Source organism: Macaca nemestrina, chromosome 17 (genome assembly GCF_043159975.1).
Source record: "Macaca nemestrina isolate mMacNem1 chromosome 17, mMacNem.hap1, whole genome shotgun sequence".
In the NCBI taxonomy this organism is placed as follows: Eukaryota; Metazoa; Chordata; class Mammalia; order Primates; family Cercopithecidae; genus Macaca; species Macaca nemestrina.
In genome coordinates, this window is record NC_092141.1 from 38,736,035 (window position 1) to 38,755,093 (window position 19,059).

The 19,059-nt window shown below is 50.0% G+C and overlaps 1 protein-coding gene and 1 long non-coding RNA gene across 7 annotated transcripts in view; one reads left to right on the top strand and one right to left on the bottom strand.

Moving 5' to 3' along the window:
* The window catches only part of LOC139359537 (uncharacterized), an 86,595-nt gene that overhangs the window by 28,432 nt on the left and 39,104 nt on the right, over window positions 1–19,059 (bottom strand). For 5 of the 6 annotated variants that reach the window (XR_011615580.1, XR_011615581.1, XR_011615579.1 and 2 more), the window contains one exon: window positions 3,837–3,915. The exons of the other annotated variant lie outside the window; for it this stretch is intronic. This is a non-coding gene — a long non-coding RNA (uncharacterized lncRNA). The remainder of the gene's footprint in view (window positions 1–3,836; window positions 3,916–19,059) is intronic. 6 annotated transcript variants of the gene reach the window in all.
* On the top strand, window positions 13,508–19,045 carry LOC139359536 (TBC1 domain family member 3B-like). The gene is made up of 6 exons (XM_071082656.1): window positions 13,508–14,546; window positions 15,996–16,068; window positions 16,231–16,313; window positions 17,607–17,646; window positions 18,131–18,211; window positions 18,664–19,045. The coding sequence occupies exons 2-6, from the start codon at window positions 15,997–15,999 to the stop codon at window positions 18,901–18,903; spliced, it is 516 nt and encodes a 171-aa protein (XP_070938757.1). The 5' UTR covers window positions 13,508–14,546; window position 15,996; the 3' UTR covers window positions 18,904–19,045.

Sequence of the window (19,059 nt, forward strand, 5' to 3'; positions counted from 1 at the left end):
AGAAACAAAACAAAACAAAAAACTCCTGCCGCAAGTTTTTAAATCTTACATCAATGAAAACACAAGGATGCTGGGATTATTTACCTGGGGAGAGGGAGACAAAATCAAAAAGGTCCTCTCAACACAAGAATGAAGCAAAGCTTTTAACATCTGCCTGTTACCTGTTTACTTCCTGTCCTTTTTTTTTTTTTTTTTTTTTTTTGAGATGGAGTCTCGCTCTTTTGCCCAGGCTGGAGCACAGTGGGGCGATCTCGGCTCACTGCAAGCTCTGCCTCCTGGGTTCATTCTCCTGCCTCAGTCTCCTGAGTAGCTGGGACTACAGGTGCCCGCCACCATGCCTGGCTAAGTCTTTTGGATTTTTAGTAGAGACAGGGTTTCACCCTGTTAGCCAGGATGGTCTCGTTCTCCTGACCTTGTGATCCGCCCGTCTCAGCCTCCCAGAGTGTTGGGATTACAGGTGTGAGCCACCGCGCCTGGACCTTTACTTCCTGTCTTATGGCCAGCTAGGACGACTGCAGTCAAGTAGGTCTGGTTTCTCTTAAAGAGCCAAACTCACGAATTGAGAATTTTAATTTACGTGGCAAGAAATGATCTCATGCATGCTGATTTCCCTTCTGAAAGGAATTAGGCTAATCAGCTATTATTGTACAAACACAATGGTACTCAAAATTTATTGTGGATCCCTCTCCCTCCCATCCTCAGAATGGAAAAGCAAAAATAAATGTAGAGCCAGTACTACCCCTTCTTATGAAACACAGTAAGTTTGAATAGCATTGTCTTACTATGAAGAATAAGTTCCTGAAAGTCGCACTTGAGTATTATTTATATCCCAGTTTGTTTCCAAAAGAGGTTCTGCAGCATACAACATAGTAATATAGGCCGGGCACAGCGGATCATACCTGTAATCCCAACACTTTGGGAGGCCGAGGTAGGCAGATCGCTTGAGCCCAGGGGTTCGAGACCAGCCTGGGCAACATGGCAAAATTCCACCTCTACAAAAAAAAAAAATTAGTTGGATGTGGTGGTGGCGCACCTGTAGTCCCAACTGCTCAGCAGGCTGAGGCGGGCAGGTCAATTGAGCCCAGAAGGTGAAGGCTGCAGTGAGCCATGATTGCACCACTGCACTCCAGGCTGGGTGACAGAATGGACCCTATCTCGAAAAAACGAACAAAAAATGTGTGTGTGTATATATATAAATACACACACACACACAGACACACACACATTATATATATACACACACATATACACAGACACTATATATACACATATACTATATTTACACACCCTATATATAAATATATATACACTTATATACATATATAAACTACAACAAACAATTAGAGTAGAAAATTAAGTTGAAATAGTTTTAAAAGGACAGAAAGCATAAGCCATAAAAGCCTACTGAGGCCGGGTGCAGTGCCTCACACATATAATCACAGCACTTTGGGAGGCCAAAATGGAAGGACCACTTAAGGTCAGGAGTTCAAGGCCAGCCTAAGCAATGCAGTGAGACCTCATCTCTACAAAAATAATTTTTTTAAAAAATAGAGTCTATTGGCCGGGCGCGGTGGCTCACGCCTGTAATCCCAGCACTTTGGGAGGCCGAGGCGGGCGGATCACAAGGTCAGGAGATCGAGACCACGGTGAAACCCCGTCTCTACTAAAAATACAAAAAATTAGCCGGGCGCGGTTGTGGTCACCTGTAGTCCCAGCTACTCGGGAGGCTGAGGCAGGAGAATGGCGTGAACCCGGGAGGCGGAGCTTGCAGTAAGCCGAGATCACGCCACTGCACTCCAGCCTGGGCGACAGAGCGAGACTCCGTCTCAAAAAAAAAAAAAAAAAAAAGAGTCTATTGGCAAGGCTTGGTGGCTCATGCCTGTAATTCCAGTACTTTTGGCGATCGAGGTGGGCGGATCACGAGGTGAAGTGAAACCCTGTCTGTACTAAAAATACAAAAGAAAAAAAAAAAAAAATTAGCCGGATGTGATGGCAGGTGCCTGTAGTCCCAACTACTATAGAGGCTGAGGCAAGATAATAGCCTCAACCCGGGAGGCGGAGCTTGCAGTGAGCGGGGATGGTGCACTCCAGCCTGGGCAACAGTGCAAGACTCTATCTCAAAAAAAAAAAAAAAAAAAGGGGGGGGAAATGAAACAAAACAAAACAAAAACAAAAAACAAAACAAACAAAGGCAGGCCGCGGTGGCTCACGCCTGTAATCCCATCACTTTGGGAGGCTGAGATCACCAGGTCAGGATATCGAGATGATCCTGGCTAACACGTTGAAACCCCATCTCTACTAAAAAAACAAAAAATGAGCAGGGCATGGTGGGGGGTGCCTGTAGTCCCAGCTATTCTGGAGACTGAGGCAGGAGAATGGCGTGAACCCGGGAGGTGGAGCTTGCAGTGAGCCGAGGTCTTGCCACTGCACTCCAGCCTGGGCAATAGAGTGAGACTCCCTCTCAAAAAAAAAAAAAAAAAAAAAGAAAGAAAAAAAAAGAAGCAAACTGGGTATATGCCTTTAGAAGTGGTGTACATTTCCAGCATTATAAATGAATAGAAATGAGTGGCAATAGTTACTTTGGTCCCTAAATTTTTGGTATCTTAACTAGTTTTGGATCTCTTCCACTGAAGAGATTGCCTGTTGAATGTTGTTAGGAATGTAAGCACTGAAGGCAAACTGCCTGGGTTTGAATTTTGTTCTGTCCCTTGCACCCTGCCTGGATTCAAATCCTAGCTCTGCTTAGTAAGTTCTTTTAAGGGGATGATCTTTGAGCAAATGTCTTAGCTCCTGTTTTCCCAAGTAAATGGACACAATAGTTGCTACCTTGTGAAGGATTCATGTAATTGACCAGCGTTTACCAAGTAGCATCAGTGTTCAGTTTTAGTCATTGGTCATTCTGTATTTGGACTGTGAGAGGGTTGGGGTGGGGGGTGGTGTGTGTGTGTGTGTGTTTAGCACTTAATTGCATGCAGAAAGGAAAAGATACTTGTGATAACCGAGAGGCCACTTTTCTCTGCTTTTGTGTGAAAAGGGAAGAAGGGAGCTTTGGAAAGGCATACGAATTCTGTTCAATACTAAGCTCTCTTCCTCAAAATCAGAGGTACATAGAATGTGTAATAATTTGCAGAATTTCTTGACTTCAACAATTTGATTTTTTTAAATTTATTTTTATTTTTTCAGGTTTAGATTGAGCTATAGTTAATCTGTGGCGACGTTCTGGATGCACTGGACAAACACCTCACTCCAGCAGTTACCACTGGCAAGTCCAAGGTTTTCTATTATGAAATGCAGGTTCTATACTAAGAACTAACAAGTGTACTTCAATAATTTTAAACGCTCTCAAGAATAATTGGCTTTGTTTCTTTTTTTCTTAGATATTTCCTATTATTTTCCTTATTAAATATAACCAAAAATCCCACAGAAATTAACTGAGGAGCCTCCAAGTATCAATAAAATTATCACTTGATAGACTAGAATTAAGCAAGTTGTTCCAAGAAATTCCACAAGTGTATGAATCATAAAATAAAATTTCTACAGGAAGCATTCAGCCAGGGCTGTGCAATGTGTGGCCATTTGGGGAGGAGAATGAGATAGGTCTCATGAAAGCAAAAGAATATAAATAAGTAAAACAAAAGCTAATGCATTTTTATAATAGCCTGACCATCTTTTTATTCCAGTATCGACTATCCTTCTAACATTAAACAATTAGTTTTAAATAAAAATTGGAAACCTACATAAAAGAAAGTCATGATTCTAAAAAGGCCAACTTTGAATCTTACATTTTCCTTTCTAGTATAGAATCTATATTTCATAATAGAAAACCTTGGACTTGCCAGTGTTAGCTGCTGGAATGAGGTGTTTGTCTAGTACGTCCAGCATGTCGCCACAGATTAACTTCAGCTCAGTCTCGACCTGAAAAAATAAAAATAAATTTTAAAAAATCAGATTGCTGAAGTCTAGAAATTCTGTAAATTATTACACATTCTATGTACCTCTGATTTTGAGGAAGAGAGCTTAGTATTGAACAGAATTCCTTTCCCTCTCCAAACTCCCTTCCTCCCTTTTGATACAAAAGCAGAGAAAAGCTGCCTCTCGGTCATCAAAAGTATCTTTTCCTTTCCGCATGCAATTACGTGCTACACACACACACCACCCCCACTCCAGCACCGCCTCACAATCCAACTATCACAATCGCCAATGACTAAAACTAAACACTGCCCCCACCCCAGCACCGCCTCACAGTCCAACTATCACAATCGCCAATGACTAAAACTAAACACTGATGCTACTTGGTAAATGCTGGTCAATTACGTGAATCTTTCACAAGGTAGCAAACACTGTGTCCATTTACTTGGGAAAACAGGAGCTAAGACATTTGCTCGAAGATCACCCCCTTAAAAGAACTTACTAAGCAGAGCTAGGATTTGAACCCAGACAGGGTGCAAGGGACAAAACAAAATTCAAACCCAGGCAGTTTGCCTTCAGTACTTACATTCCTAACAAAGTTCCACAGACAATCTCTTTAGTGGAAGAGATCCAAAACTAGTTAAGATACCAAAAATCTATGGACCAAAAAAACTATTGCTACTCATCTCAATTCATTTATAATGCTGAAAATGTACACCACCTCTAAATGCACATTCTCAGCGTGCTTCCTATTTTTTTTTTCTTTTGCTTTTTTTTTTTTTTTTTTTTTGAGACAGAGCCTCACTTTGTCCCTCAGGCTGGAGTGCAATGGCGCAATCTCAGCTCACTGCAACCTCCGCCTCCCGGGTTCACACCATTCTCCTGCCTCAGCCTCCCGAGTAGCTGGGACTGAGAGGTGACAACCTGCTAGCAGCCCTCGCTCTCTGCGCCTCCTCGGCCTCGGCGTCCACTCTGGTGGCACTTGAGGAGCCCTTCAGCCTGCCATTGCACTGTGGGAGCCACTCTGGGCTGGTCGAGGCCAGAGCCGGCTCCCTCTCCTTGCCGGGAGGTGTGGAGGGACAGGCGCGGGCGGGAACCGGGGCTGCGCCCGGCACTCGCGGGCCAGCGCGAGTTCCCTGTGGGCGTGGGCTCGGCGGTCCCCGCACTCGGCCCCGGGCAGTGAGGGGCTTAGTACCTGGGCCAACAGCTGCAGAGGGTGCGCCATGTCCCCGCAGTGCGGGACCGCCGGCGCTGCCCTTGAATTCTCTCTGGGCCTCAGCTGCCTCCTGACGGGGCGGGGGCTCGGGACCTGCAGCCTGCCATGCCAGAGCCTCCCCGCACCCCTCCGTGGGCTTCTGCGCTACCCGAGCCTCCCAGAGGAGCGCTGCCCGCTGCGCTGCGCCGCTTGGTCCCATGGACCGCCCAAGGGCTGAGGAGTGCAGGTGCACGGAGGGACTGGCAGGCCGCTCCCCTTGCAGCCCCAGTGAGGGATCCACTAGGTGAAGCCAGCTGGGCTCCTGAGTCTAGTGGGGACATGGAGAACCTTTATGTCTAGCTGAGGGATTGTAAATGCACCAATCAGTACTCCGTGTCTAGCTCAAGGTTTGTAAATACATCAATCGGTACTCTGTATCTAGCTAACCTAGTGGGGACTTGGAGAACTTTTCTGTCTAGCACTCATAGCACTCTGTGTCTAGCTGAGGGTTTGTAAATACACTGATCAGTACTCTGTCTAGCTCAAGGTTTGTAAATACTCCAATCGGTACTGGAGAACACTTCTGTCTAGCACTGTGTCTAGCTAAAGGACTGTAAATGCACCAATAAGCACTCTGTCAAAATGGTCCATCAGCTCTCTGTAAAATAGACCAATCAGCAGGATATGGGTGGGGCCAGATACAGGAATAAAAGCAGGCTGCCAGCGCCAGCAGTGGCAAGCCTCTTGGGTGCTCTTTCGCAGTGTGGGTGCTTTGTATTTTGCTCTTTATAATAAATCTTGCTGCTGCTCATTCTGGGTCCACTAGGAGCTGTAACACTCACCTTGAAGGTCTGCAGCTTCACTCCTGAGGCCAGCGAGACCACAGCCCACCAGAAGGAATGAACAACTCCAGATGTGCCACCTTAAGAGCTGTAACAGTCCACGAAGGTCTACAGCTTAGCTTCACTCCTGAAGCCAGCGAGACCACGAACCCACCGGAAGGAAGAAACTCCGAACACGTCCAAACATCGGAAGGCACAAACTCCGGACACACCATCTTTAAGAACCGTAACACTCACTACGAGGGTCTGCGGCTTCGTTCTTGAAGTCAGCGAGACCAAGAACCCACCAATTCTAGACCAAGGACTACAGGCGCCCACCAGCATGCCCGGCTTTTTTTCTTTCTTTTTTTTTTTTTTTTTTTTTTTGTATTTTTAGCAGAGACAGGGTTTCACCATGTTAGCCAGGATTGTCTCGATCTCCTGTCCCTGTGATCCGCCCGCCTCAGCCTCCCAAAGTCCTGGGATTACAGGCATGAGCCACCATGCCCCAGCCACTTGCTTTCTATTTTCTATGAACTCAAGGCACCACTGTTGAACCTTTTTAGGTTCCTCTCATGTCCCTGGAACCTCCTTTCCACTGTGAAACATTCTCTCAGTCTTTTTTCCGTGATTGCATCCTTAGCTAAGCAAAACTGTTTTCTGAATCAGCTATCTCCCTGATAGCTTTTCAAATAGAGACTGCTGTAGGCGACGAAAGGTTTCCATGTTCTCCTAGCTCCTCACATACTCAGTGACTGCTCTCCTGTTTCTCCAAACCCTTCTTCCTCAAAAGCCGATATTCTACATTCCATTTCTCCGTTTCTGTCATCAATAGATCTCTAGGCCCCTCTCTCACATTATTGCTATCTACAGGCAAACTATCCTATACCTGAGATCACACCAAGGTGTGGTGTGGCCACGTTCCCATCAACAGAGTTCTTTGCTTTCTACTCCAAGACTTGCACTTGTCCATACCCCTAACTGTGCTGCTCCATACTAGAAGTCTTATATTGTAATGCTCCACTCTTGGCCATGGCTTCCTCTTTTAGTTCCTTTTCCCTTGTTGTTTCTATTTAGGGACTCATCAAGACATCTACACTCTTTTCTTTTTTGCTTTTTTCTTTCTTTTTCTCTTTTTCTTTCTCTCTCCCTCCCTTCCTTTTTCTTTTCCTTTTCCTTCCCCTCCCTCCCTCCGTTCCTTCCTTCCTTCCTTCCTTCCTTTTTTATGCATGTATCTCACGTAAGACATCCAGACTCGAACTTTTCACATCTTCTCCCAATGTATCGGTTGCTGTCTTTGCTTCCTGCTTCCCTTTCCTAGCTAGCCCAAGTCCCACAGTGTAACTCCTGGACTTCTTTCTTCAGCTTTTTCAACTTTCTCACTTCCTCATTCCACTGGGACACAAAACTTGTCTATTGGTCATCGAAATTCTTTGACCCAACATATTTCATGGTAATGGTAACATCAATCCCAGCTTACAACTTTCCTTTTAGAGATAGGGTCTCACATTTTGCCCACTACTACAGCTTCCAGGAGAAAAAGTTACTCACCTCTGCCCTGAAATATTCTATAGCCTAATCCACGTGAGCAAAAGACCAAAATCTACCAGTATATAAAATGTGTACTATATATACACTCATCTGAGCAGTAGACTGTGACCTCAAATGCCAACGACTATGGCCAAATTACTAACATACATAAGCCTGAGAACTAAGCCAGACACTCAAACAAGCCTCCCTTCTCAGAGACATTTTCTAGAACCATAAAAATAAAAGGCAAAAGTTAGGACATATTCAGGTAACAACCACCTCCCTCCCCCAGATAATTTCTGTTGTATAAAACCCAAAGATTAAAAACTATGACATTGGATTAAGAAAACTTGAGTCTTTCAATAAAAAAAAGAACAAGACAAATTTAACCAAAAACACTCATCATTTTTCTTGAAAATACAATAGTTCCCTTATACCTGAGAGGGATCCATTCTGAGACCCCGAGTAAATACGCTGAAACCATGGATAATAGCAAACCTTATATATACTATATTTTGTTCTATACATACATACATACTCATGGCAAAGTTTAATTTATAAACTAGGCACAGTAAAAGATGAATACCAGAACAACTGTAGCATACTCTAATAGAAGTTATATGAACCTGGTCTCTTTTTCTCTCAAAATATCTTATTGTACTGTACCACTGGTAACTAAAACTGCGGATAAGGGGGGACTATTGTACAACAGTCTCACTATTTGCCAGTATTTCCGAATCATTTTTAGCTTGTCTTCTCCTCCCTTGTTTCCTTCTTTCTGTTCAAGGCTGGAGGCTCTTCTAGCTCCAATCACAATCTTATATGTGACAGAGAGGAGGTTTCCTTCTTCAGCTGTCAGCTCCACATCCATCCCTGCTACTTTCTTCATTGACTCCACCATTTCTATAAGGGAAAAGCAAAATCTGTACATCTGCAGAATTAGCACCACATGGAAGCTGCCGAAGGGTTTTCTGCCTGTGTCTCCTGGAGGGGTGACATCATGTCTCCCCTGGACTGGAGCCCATTAAGCAACACTTGGAGGAGTCAAGGAGTGCCACACCAGAATGTGGGGACCAGTGACTTCAGGGAGTGCTGGGCAGCAAGTCCCAAGGTCCTCAGGGCACCCCAGGGCCTTTCTTGGAATCCGTACTGCTGTCAGTGCCCTGGCACCACATTCCTGTGATGAGAGTGCAGCCTGAGCGATCTACAAACTGCCTTCAGGGTCTCTCTTCCATTGTCCTGGTGAAGAGCACAGCCCTGATCCGTGCAGGCCTCCTGACTCACACCCTTGTGTTATCTCCCAAGCACACTTTCTTATCTGTTCAGTATGGACAGGCTGAGAAGGCTAAAAATTTCCCAAATGTTTAAGTTCTGCTTCCGTTTTGGTTATTAGTTCTGTCTCTAAATCATTCCTCTTTTCTTTCATTTTCCTAGAAACATTCAAGAGAATGAAGCTGCTCCTTCAATACTTTGCTTAGATATTTCTTCTGCCAAATTTCAGGTTCATCACTTGCAAGTCGTGCCTTCCAGAAAACACTAGGAGCACAATGCAGCCAAGTTCTTTGTCACTTTATGACAAGCATCACCTTTCCTCGAGTTTCCAATAACGTGTTCTTCATTGCCATCTGAGACTTCATCTGAATGACTTTTCCCTTTCATATTTTTATGTTTTTAAGAGACTGAGTCTCCCTATGTTGGCCAGGTTGGTCTTGAAATCGCATCCTCAAGCGATCCTCCTGTCTTGGCCTCCCGAAGTGCTAAGATTCCAGGCATGAGACACCAGGCCCGACCCCCTCCATATGCTACCGACATTCTGTCCAGCTCTCCTCTTCTGAGCCCTCACCAGAGTCACCCTTAACCAAGAGTCACAGGGAGAAGACGGCCACCCACACGCCAAGAGACAGGCCTGGAACAGAGCCTTCCTGCACAGCCTCAGAGGGACCCATCCTGCTTGATCTTGGACTCATGGCCTCCAGGACTGAGAGACAGTAAGATTCTGTTGTTGAGGGTGCCCAGTCTGTGGTCCTGTAAAACAGCCCTAGGAAACTAACACAGCCTGTTAGCCCACAGATGGTGAAGGGATGGAATGCGCAACGGAGCTCCAGGCTTACTGTCTACAGCTCCCCAAGTGCACTATGGGACCCTCGGGTGGGTGTAGGTATGCAAGATAATTTGGGGTGGTGCAGGATGAATAATTTCAATTGACATTAAAAAGTGTGTATCTTGCTGGGTAAATCAGGGATCCTGACCTGTTAGGAGCCAGGCTACATAGCAGGAGGTGAGCAGTCAGCCAGTGATCAAAGTTTCATCTGTAGAAACAGCTGCTTCCCATCCCTCGCATTACCCCATGAGCTCTGCCTCGTGTGAGATGATCAGTGACGTTATATTCTCATAGGAGCATGAACCCTACTGTGAACTGCGCATGCCAGGGATCTAGACTGCGTGCTCCTTATGAGAACCTAATGCATGATGATCTGTGATTGTCTCCCATCACCCCCAGATGGGACCATGTAGTTAAAGGAAAACAAGCTCAGGGCTCCCATTGATTCTATATTATGGTGAGTCGTGTAATTATTTCATTATATATTACAGTGAAATAATAATAGAAATAAAGCACACAATAAATGTCATGGGCTTGAATCACCTCCGCATTATCCCTTCCCCTTCTCCCAGGTCCGTGGAAGAGTTGTCTTCAAGATAACTGGTCTCTGGTGTCAAAAGTTTGGGGACCAATGATTTAAATGTTTACAAGAATAGTTAAGCAAGTTAAGCTTTACATGCTACAAAAAATACAGGTTTAAATACTAATAAAAATGGGTGTAAATGAAACACTCTTTCTGTGGTCCAGGGAATCTTAACCATTCTATCAGAAAGACTTGCTGCTTGGAGCTGCAGCTGCCCTCCCACATCCTGTCCACTGTAAAGCCCTGCAACACACACACACGTGCCCCCCACACACACATGCACACAGATGCACATACATAAATACATTCAAATGTACGTACCTGCACACACACACGCACACACACAGATGCACATACATAAGTATGTTCACATATACATACCTGCACACACACACACGAACATACATACATACACATGCATATATCTGCATGCATGCGCACGCGCACACACACACAGACACACACACACACACGCACACACACACAAACGCTGTGCTTCATGCCCTCACTAGGGTGACCAGAGAGGGAATGTGTGTTTTTAGGAGAAACGAAGACAACTCAGGCCCCTCATTCTCCTGGTGTTTGCACAAGTGCCTTCTCTGCAGACCATGCTTCCGTGTCTTTCTTGGTTCTCCCTCTTACTGAGAGACAGAAGCAGAGGCCCGGCACATACTCGGTTGCTTAGGGCTCAAGCCAAGTTCGCAAGCTTCCTGGGGAGCCTCGTGAGATGAAGGCACTGCACAGCCTCCCTAAAAGAGGTGTCGGCTTTTCCTGGATCCTTGAGCCCAGGAAGGCGATAGGTGAGACATCACAGTTCGTCAGAAGACACAAGCAAACTCCAGTGAGAAAGGGCAAGGGTCAAAGGTTTTACTCTCCCGGAGAAGGGGTTCTCGGGCTGTAAGCAGCAGGCGGAAGACGTCATGGCATGCGCAGTGAGGCGACGGCGAGCTCCAGTTTTCACTGGGAACTGAGATCAACAGTGACCTGACCCCCTACTCATGCTCGTCTCTCCCTGTCTCTCGCTTTGCCTTTTGTGTCTCTCTCCCTATCTCTCTTGCTCCTTTTCCTCTCAACCTCCTCTGTCTCTCTCCCTATCTCTCTTCCTCTCTCTGTCTCACTCCCTTCTTCCCATCTCTTTCTCTCTCCTTCTTTTCCACTTCTCTCTCCCTCCTCATCTCTCTGCCGGCCACTGTTCAGGCTCCTGGGGCCCCACATGGATGGGCGGACACAGGACTCCTAGGCTACCTGTCACAGCACAAGCACAGGGCTGCAGGCCCTTGGTCCCCCACCTCCCAGCATCCTCAAACTGAGGGGTGTGGGGTGTGCCCGTGCTCTCCTGGGTGGGCGCCCCACACTCCAGGAAGCAGAAACTGCAAGTCACAGCTGGCTTGAGTGGCGCACTCATGGGGCTGCCAGCTTCCATCGTACCATCTGCTGAGGCCACAGCAGAGGACACCAGCCCAGGCCGGTCTCTGCAGCAGGGTGGGGGTAGGGGTGGGCTTGGGGGTGGGGGTGGGGATGGGAGCCGCCAATGCAAACTGGCCCCTGGCTGGTTTGCTATCCTTCACTCTGCCATGCAAGTCCTGTCCCACCCCTACCCCTGTCTCCCACCACCTCCACCCCTAGGCTGCCCCAGCCCCAGGCTCCAGAGGTCTCCCAGGATCCAGGAACTAAGGGCAACCACTGGGTTCCACAGCCTCTAGTCCATGAGTCAGCCACCCCTCTGTGTGCTGACAAACCTTGGCTCTCATGCCCCACCCCAAGCCAGGACACACCCCATCCTCCACCAGCATTATTCCCGCCTCCTGATTTTAGCCCTCACAACCCTGCTTCCTGGTAATCTTGCCCCCTCCCACGCTGGTCCAGGCAAGCCCAAAGGCCAGCACCCTCGCCCCACCCTTCCTGGGGGCCACTCTACTATCTGCTTGTCCAGATGTCTTCACCTGGCTTTACCAAGCTAGAACAAATAGCAGGGATGAGCCCTCAGCCTCTGCCGGGAAGATTTGCCAAAATACTCTCTATTTAGAAGCAGGAAGAGTGACAGGGCCTAAGAATGACCCCAGGATTGTCACCCAAGCAGCAAGAAGGGCAAGGAGCCCCGTTTCCTGCCCTTACCCTGGGAGGACGTGGCCAGGGCTCCACAAGGCCCTGGAGAGGGGTGGGTAGGAGAGCAGATCCAACCTCTTCTTGAGGAAGCAGCCACCACCCCAGGAAGCAGCAGATGGGGGCGCACAGGCAGAGCCCCCGGTGCTGCAGGGCAGGGCCAGCAGATCTGTACTCAGCCTCAGCCCTGGGGAGCTGCAAGACAGGCTGAGACCCTGATAGGTTTGGATCTGTGTCCCAAATCCATCGCTCCTGTGTCAAGGGAGGAACCTGGTGGGAGGGGATTGGATCTGGGGACAGTTTCCCCCCGGGCTCCTCCCCTGAGAGTGAGGGATTTCTCAGGAGAGCTGATGGTTTCAAAGTGTGGAACTTCCTCGTTCTCCACTCACTCCTTCCTGCCGCCTTGTGAAGAAGGTGCCTGTTTCCCCTTCGCCTTCCGCCATTGATTGTAAGTTCCCTGAACTGCGAGTCAATTAAAACTCTTTGCTTTGTAAACTACTCAGTCTCGAGTATTTCTTTACAGCAGTGTGAAAACAAACTAGTACCCCTTCCCTGAGGTGCCTTCTCCTTAGGCATCCAGCTGCCCCATGCTCCTGTTCTACCCCCTGGTCTTTCTTTTGCCCTCACGAGGCCCAGGTGATCCACATGGCCAGCCCCAGCCCCATCCTACTGCACACTGGTGTGGCTGCTGGAGAGGCCGCGCTCCTTTCCTCACCCCGAGGGGGCCTGATATGCTCTTTGGATCCAGGAGGAAACTGACCCCCTATTTTCACACTGGTGCAACTTCTTCCAAGACCTCAAAGCAGGATAACGTGAGTCAGTCTTTTTTAATGTTTTCACTTGCTAGGGCTGTCACTAGGACAGTCCTAGAGAGTGGTGCCAATGGATAAATGGATGAACGAATGGACAGTAGTCCAGGGACGATGTCCCTGTCTGTACTGAACTAGGTCCTTCCTCCAATAAGAAGCCTTCCTGAGTGAGTTTATACAGTCATCCCTTGGTATCCATGAAGGATGAGTTCTAGGGTCCCGGGGATGCCAAAATCCATGGATGCTCAAATCTCTGATATAACATGGCCTAGTATTTACATATAAGCTATGCACATCCTCCCATAGACCTTAGACCATTACTAGATTATTTATGACACATAATGCAATGCAGATGCTACATAAATGGTTGGGATACTGTATTCTTTAGGGAATGATGACAAGAAAAAAGTCTGCACATGTTCAGTAGAGACATAACCATGCAATTTATTTTCTGAGTATTTTCTATCTGCTGTTGCTGAATCCACAGATGCAGAGCTCCCAGATACGAGGGCCAAGTGTGCTTTGAGAGTAGGGTGGGAGAGTTTGTGAATGAGTACAGGGGAACAGGTGTCGATCAGGAGGGCCCTGCATTGGGACATCTGGACACCGTGTCTCAGGACTTGAGACTCCATTTGGAAGGCACAGCAGACTCAGCCCAGGTCATAGCCCTCCCCTTGAAGGTTCATTTTATCCCAAGCTCTTTCTGGAGCCTGGAATTTGGCATCCCCTCTAGGCCCTGGGTGGAAGGACTGATGAACCAGATTTGAGATAACATATCTAGAATAGAGTGAGGCCCTACTGTGTGCCCAGCACTTTCCCCACAGGATCCTCTAGCTAGAATATCCAAGGGTCATGGAGAGAAATACCCAGATAAAATATCAGAAATGAAAAAACAGATACCATTAGAGACACTAAAAAGACAATAAAAAGATAATAAATAAAAAGATAATAGTATAAGCATTTGTATTCTGAAATTCAACAGCAGCAGTCAATTTCCTCCACCCCTATGTGTGTCCCAGACCACCCTGGGCGGGGAGGGCTGAGGTCAGGGAAAACCCATGGATGCTCTGATGCTGGTCCTGGGTCTCGGGATTGACAGTGATGAGGAATTTGGGGGCACACATGAGTGGGGAAGCCAGGCCTGGCCAGAGAAGCAACACATATGTGCACAGAACTGTTTACCCACATACACGTGTGCACGCACGTGTGCAAACACATTGCAGGCAGGCATGTAGCCGCCTCAGGCAGTGGAGGACCCTGACTCTGGGCCCTGCTGACCCGGGCAAGTCCCCATTGTGATGCGTGCCATGACCTCAGAATGTCACTGGTGCTTAGCACCAATCCGCTCTCAGGCCTGCCTCTGTGTTCTACGGCAGTTACCCACGCACAGTGGTATCAGCTACACACGCACAGGGGTATCTGTGAACACTTTTGTGGACTCAAAGGTTTTCTACCCGAGAGGCATAACGCAGGCCAGCTGATTCGTCAGAATCAGGTGAGTGTGTCCTGCTGTCTTCCCTCCAGGCTGACGGAAACAGTGGCTATGCTGACTTGGGGACAGTGGCTATGCTGTGGGTGGTGTTGGCCTCTGGGCAGCTACCGAGGAGGGTCATCCCTGAGCACTCACCGGTCGCCCGTTCTACACTGCTCGTGTAGACGCTTGGCTCTTTCGTCCTCATGGTGGCTTCATAGAGTGAGTGCCATTCCCTAGTGTACCCATTCGACATGTGAGACGTCTGGGGTCAGAGAGGCGGTAACCGGCCTGAGAATCCAGACAGGACCCTGGGTTTTGCTCTCAGCCTTGCTGTGCGCCGTGCTGGAATTCAGGCCTGAACCCTGTGACCTCCCTGCCCTAGATCCCAAGTCTTCCCAGTTTTCCCATCCCGACGGGGCAGAGCCTGGTCCTGGCAGAGTCACTGGGATAGATCCACTGTAGGTGTGGTGGATAGGAGGGTCCTCAGAACACCTCTGTGCTCTAAGCTGGGTCCTGATGGTGGCTGTGGGCCTCACTGAACACACATGGTCCCTTGTCCGGGGGAACCTTCTGTCCTTGGGCACTTGTGGAAAATGAAGGCCCCCTGGAGGGCTGGCTGGGGGGGAGACCATCTTCCCTTCTGTTCAAAGGGGTCCAGGCACTGGGGTTCCCTCCAAGTATTTCTTGCTCTGTCTGGTCCTCTCGAGGCCTTGCCCTCCTTTTGCCCCGAGTGTTCCCAGGAGGAATTGTCCATCCAGGTGTTCTCCAGGACCAAGGACCCACGGTCCTTCCTCAGTGACCCAGGAAAATGAAGCCCCTTCTGTAGGGACAGCTCAGAATGGTGGAGTCCACAGTCTCTCCCCGAGTGAGGGTTTCCATTAGCACAATAGATCATTTTCATCCCCCAAACTGAACACCCTCCTGCTCAACTGGCATTATTCCTAAAGTGGCTTCTCTGTTCAGACTGAAGGGCCACGGGAGCCAAAGTGATGAGCGGAGAAGAACAGAGCAGTCAGGAGAGATCTTGATCCCTGTAGAAAACTGGGCATCTCTGTGGTCCCTGAGCATCCCAGGAGGCCGATTTTACAGAGACCTCTGGTCGCTGACCTCAGTCTCCCTCCACATCCCTGGAATAGCCCATCATGGGCCCTTCGCCCTTGGCAGGTGGACACCATTCAACCTGCTGGGGCGGATGTGTCCCCATTTCATGGCATTTAGGGATGACGAGACTCTCTGTCCAGGTCCCACTGTCCTTAAGTCCTTGGGATGATGCCCACCCCTGCTTGGGGCTTGACACTCCAGAGACTCGTGCAGTTGTGAGACAATGGGTCTGGCCCCTTTTTACCTGGGGACGGTGGTGGAATGGAGGTTACCCAGCCAGCCAGCATCTGGGAGCCCGATGGGAGCGGTTCAGGTTTTCTCTGAGGCTCTCGGGTACAATGTAACTTTTAGATGATTTTTGGCTCACAGGATGGAAATCGCAGAGGATGCAGATAGTTTGTGGGCACAGGAGCGAGAGAACATCATTATGAACTATGAGAAGGTACAGGTCGGTCTGCTCCTTGGAGGGAGGCCTCTTCCAGTGCACCCTGGTCAAAGGGTCCTGGGCTCCCTAGGAGCACAGGGTGGGCACGGGTGGCCACTACCTCCAGGCCCGTGCACTCTTTACCTTGGACCCTTCACCAAGGCTCCCTCTGGGTTACAGGGACACCGAGGTGAGCTGCCAGAGGACATGGGGCCTGAGCCTGTTGGAATCTACAGCAGCATTGATCGCTTTGGCATTGTGCAGTGAGTCCTCTGTGCTCCCCTCACCCCTAAAGCACCTGTCTCAGCTCAGGGATGGGTTTGCTTTCAGAAAGGCCTTTCTGAGGCAGGACTGTCTCGCCGGGTCAGGCCAACCTCCTTTCCAGGGTCAGAACTCCTCCCTGGCTCCCCTGCAGGTCCAGCCCGAGGTTGCTGTTAGGCCAGAGGTGCGGGACCCATCTAGGGAGCGGGTGGGAATGGAGACTGGGCTAGGTCAGGCCCCTGGACTCTCAGCAGTTCTGTCCACAAGTCAGCACAAGAGGAGCGGGGCAGCCTGAGGGTCTGGCCCTCTCTACTTGGAGACAACCCCAGTGAGATCCATGTGTTGTGGCCACAGGGTGAGGGGACGCCTGGCTTAGCCTCAGGGCTGTTGTCCAGCGGGTCTCTGAGGGTCCACCTGCCCCTGTCTTCCCTCATTTCCCTAGAGCTGCAGTCCTCACTGCCCCCATCAGGAAGATGGAAAGGCATGGAGACAGTGGGGGCTGTGGCCCTAGAGGAACAGGGGAGAAGACGGGCAGGGCCCTGTTCTGGGCATCTCATATTAAGGTCAGGGAGGTGGCAGGGCTTGTGGCTAAAGACCCTGGGTCTGGTGCTGGGGAAGGGATCTGGGTCCAGGTAAGAGGAGCCCAGACAGGAGTCCATCCCTTAAGGATCATAGGATGCAGAGACAGAGGATCCCAGGGGAGGTAGGGTGGGAGGGAGCTGATGAGCGGTGCCACTTCTGAAACGCAGGGTGTGTGGGTCAGGTGCAGGGAGAGGCAGGTGGATGCTGGGAGGTCAGAACTTGCAAGGGCCTTGGGGCTGTCAAGTGGGATGGGCCCCTGGTACACCAGGAGTACACCGGGCAGGTCTCAGGGCAGGCTCCCTTGACCCTGGTGGGGTGATGTGGTCACTCCCTGAGGGACTCCTGTGAGGGCCCTGTCGCCCACCCTGGGCGGCCCCCATCCCGTCTCAGGCCTGACCTTTCTCAGCTCCAGCAGAAAGCACCACCTCCAGTCCAGGACAAGCAGCCCCATTATGCAGCCTGACCGCCCCCCACGCCAGGGGCCCCAGTAACCCCACCCAGGCTGGCCCCACACTTCTTCTTCTCCCAGGTCCTGCCCCTCCTGGGAGTCAGCCCCACAGGAAGGCCCTTGTCCTCCCTTCCCTGTGTCTTCTCCTGGGCTGAGCCCTGAGCTGGATACGGACAGAGCCTGTCCTTTCTGGGGGGTTGGCTCCCAGTCTAGGGCAGCTCCAGGCCCTGTGCAGGTCCTCAGTTCTGCCTGGGTTGTCTTACAGTGAGACAGAGCTGCCTCCTGCCACTGCTCCGGAGGAGAAGGTAAGAGCCTGATGCATGGGGGGGCTGGTCCAGGGGCGTGGGGACTGGGAGGGTGGTCGGTGAGGCAGAGGAGGCCGCTGGCCAGGGCAGTGGTGGGTGAGGGCAACACGCTATCACTGGGAGGGGCAGCAGTCCCTGCTGGATCTGACCCCAAGTTGCTGTAACTTGGGCAGTTTGATAAAATTCCAAAGTGAGAACCACAGTTGTGGCTTGGGGGTGGCTGCTGCCTGTATCAGGACCCCACCCAGAGGCTGGGACCTGACCTACAACTGGTGTGTCTGTGGCCTGAGGACCGCACGTCCCGGGGTCCCAAAGCCAGCCCACTGGTGCTCATTTGCTCAAAGGCTCTCAAACCTTAGGGTCTGCCATTCCCTGGTTCCCTCCAGCTGGGTCCACCAGGGCTCCAGAGCCCAAGATCCAGCATCCACAGGCGGCTCTGGGAAGCCTGGCAGCTCCCGTAACACCAACATTCCTCATTTGACAGCAAATGCGGCGGGAGATAACACGAAAGAGCAAGTGGATGGAAATGCTGCGACAATGGGAGACATACAAGAACAGTAAAAAAGTAATGTGTGGAGGGAGAGGCCCCCGGAACCACTTTCTGCAGAGACAGGGGACAGGCACCCATGGCTGTGGCCTGGCACCGTCAGCCTCTCAGAGGGCGGGGGGCACACTGTCCTCACCCAGAGGACTGCAGGCCTGGTCGGTGGTTTGCCTGCCTATTCGTGCAAGCGTCACCTTGCTGGGAGGGAATCTGAATCTAGGGCTGGGACTACCCAGAGCTCAAGGCTAGAGATGTCCTGGTGACCCAAAGGAAGGAAAATGTTCAGATCAGAGTCCCGACTCTGAGTGTCCATCCACTTTTTCAATCCTGGGAAGGGAGACTGTGTCCCAGCTTAATGTCACCTCTAACGAGGAATCACAGCGTCAAAACCAACCATTTCCAGAATCCTCGGGCTCTGGTCCTCACTGGGGTCGCCCCGTGGCCTGTGACACCAGGTTGTTTTCTGCCCACAGCTGAGAGATCGAGTATATAAGGGCATTCCCATGAACATCCGGGGCCAAGTGTGGTCAGTCCTGCTGAACATACAGGAAGTCAAGTCGAAAAACCCCAGAACATACAAGGTACGCTCAGCCAGAGCACAACAAACAGGACAGGCCGTGTCAGGGGCCCAGGTCTCCAGCTGGAGGGAGCATCAAGCCCAGCCTGGAGGGTGGGTGGGATGGTCAGATGCACATCCTGGGCACGGACGGTGACATAGTCACCACAGACAAACTCAGCTCTCGTGACCCTCCCCGGCTTCAGTAACAAGCCAAAAAGCAGCTTTGTGGAGAAGGAAACCTTCCTGCTTTCCTTCCTTCCCGGAGTGCTGACTGTGGGCCGACTGCCATTTGGGGCAGGGAGTCTTCCAT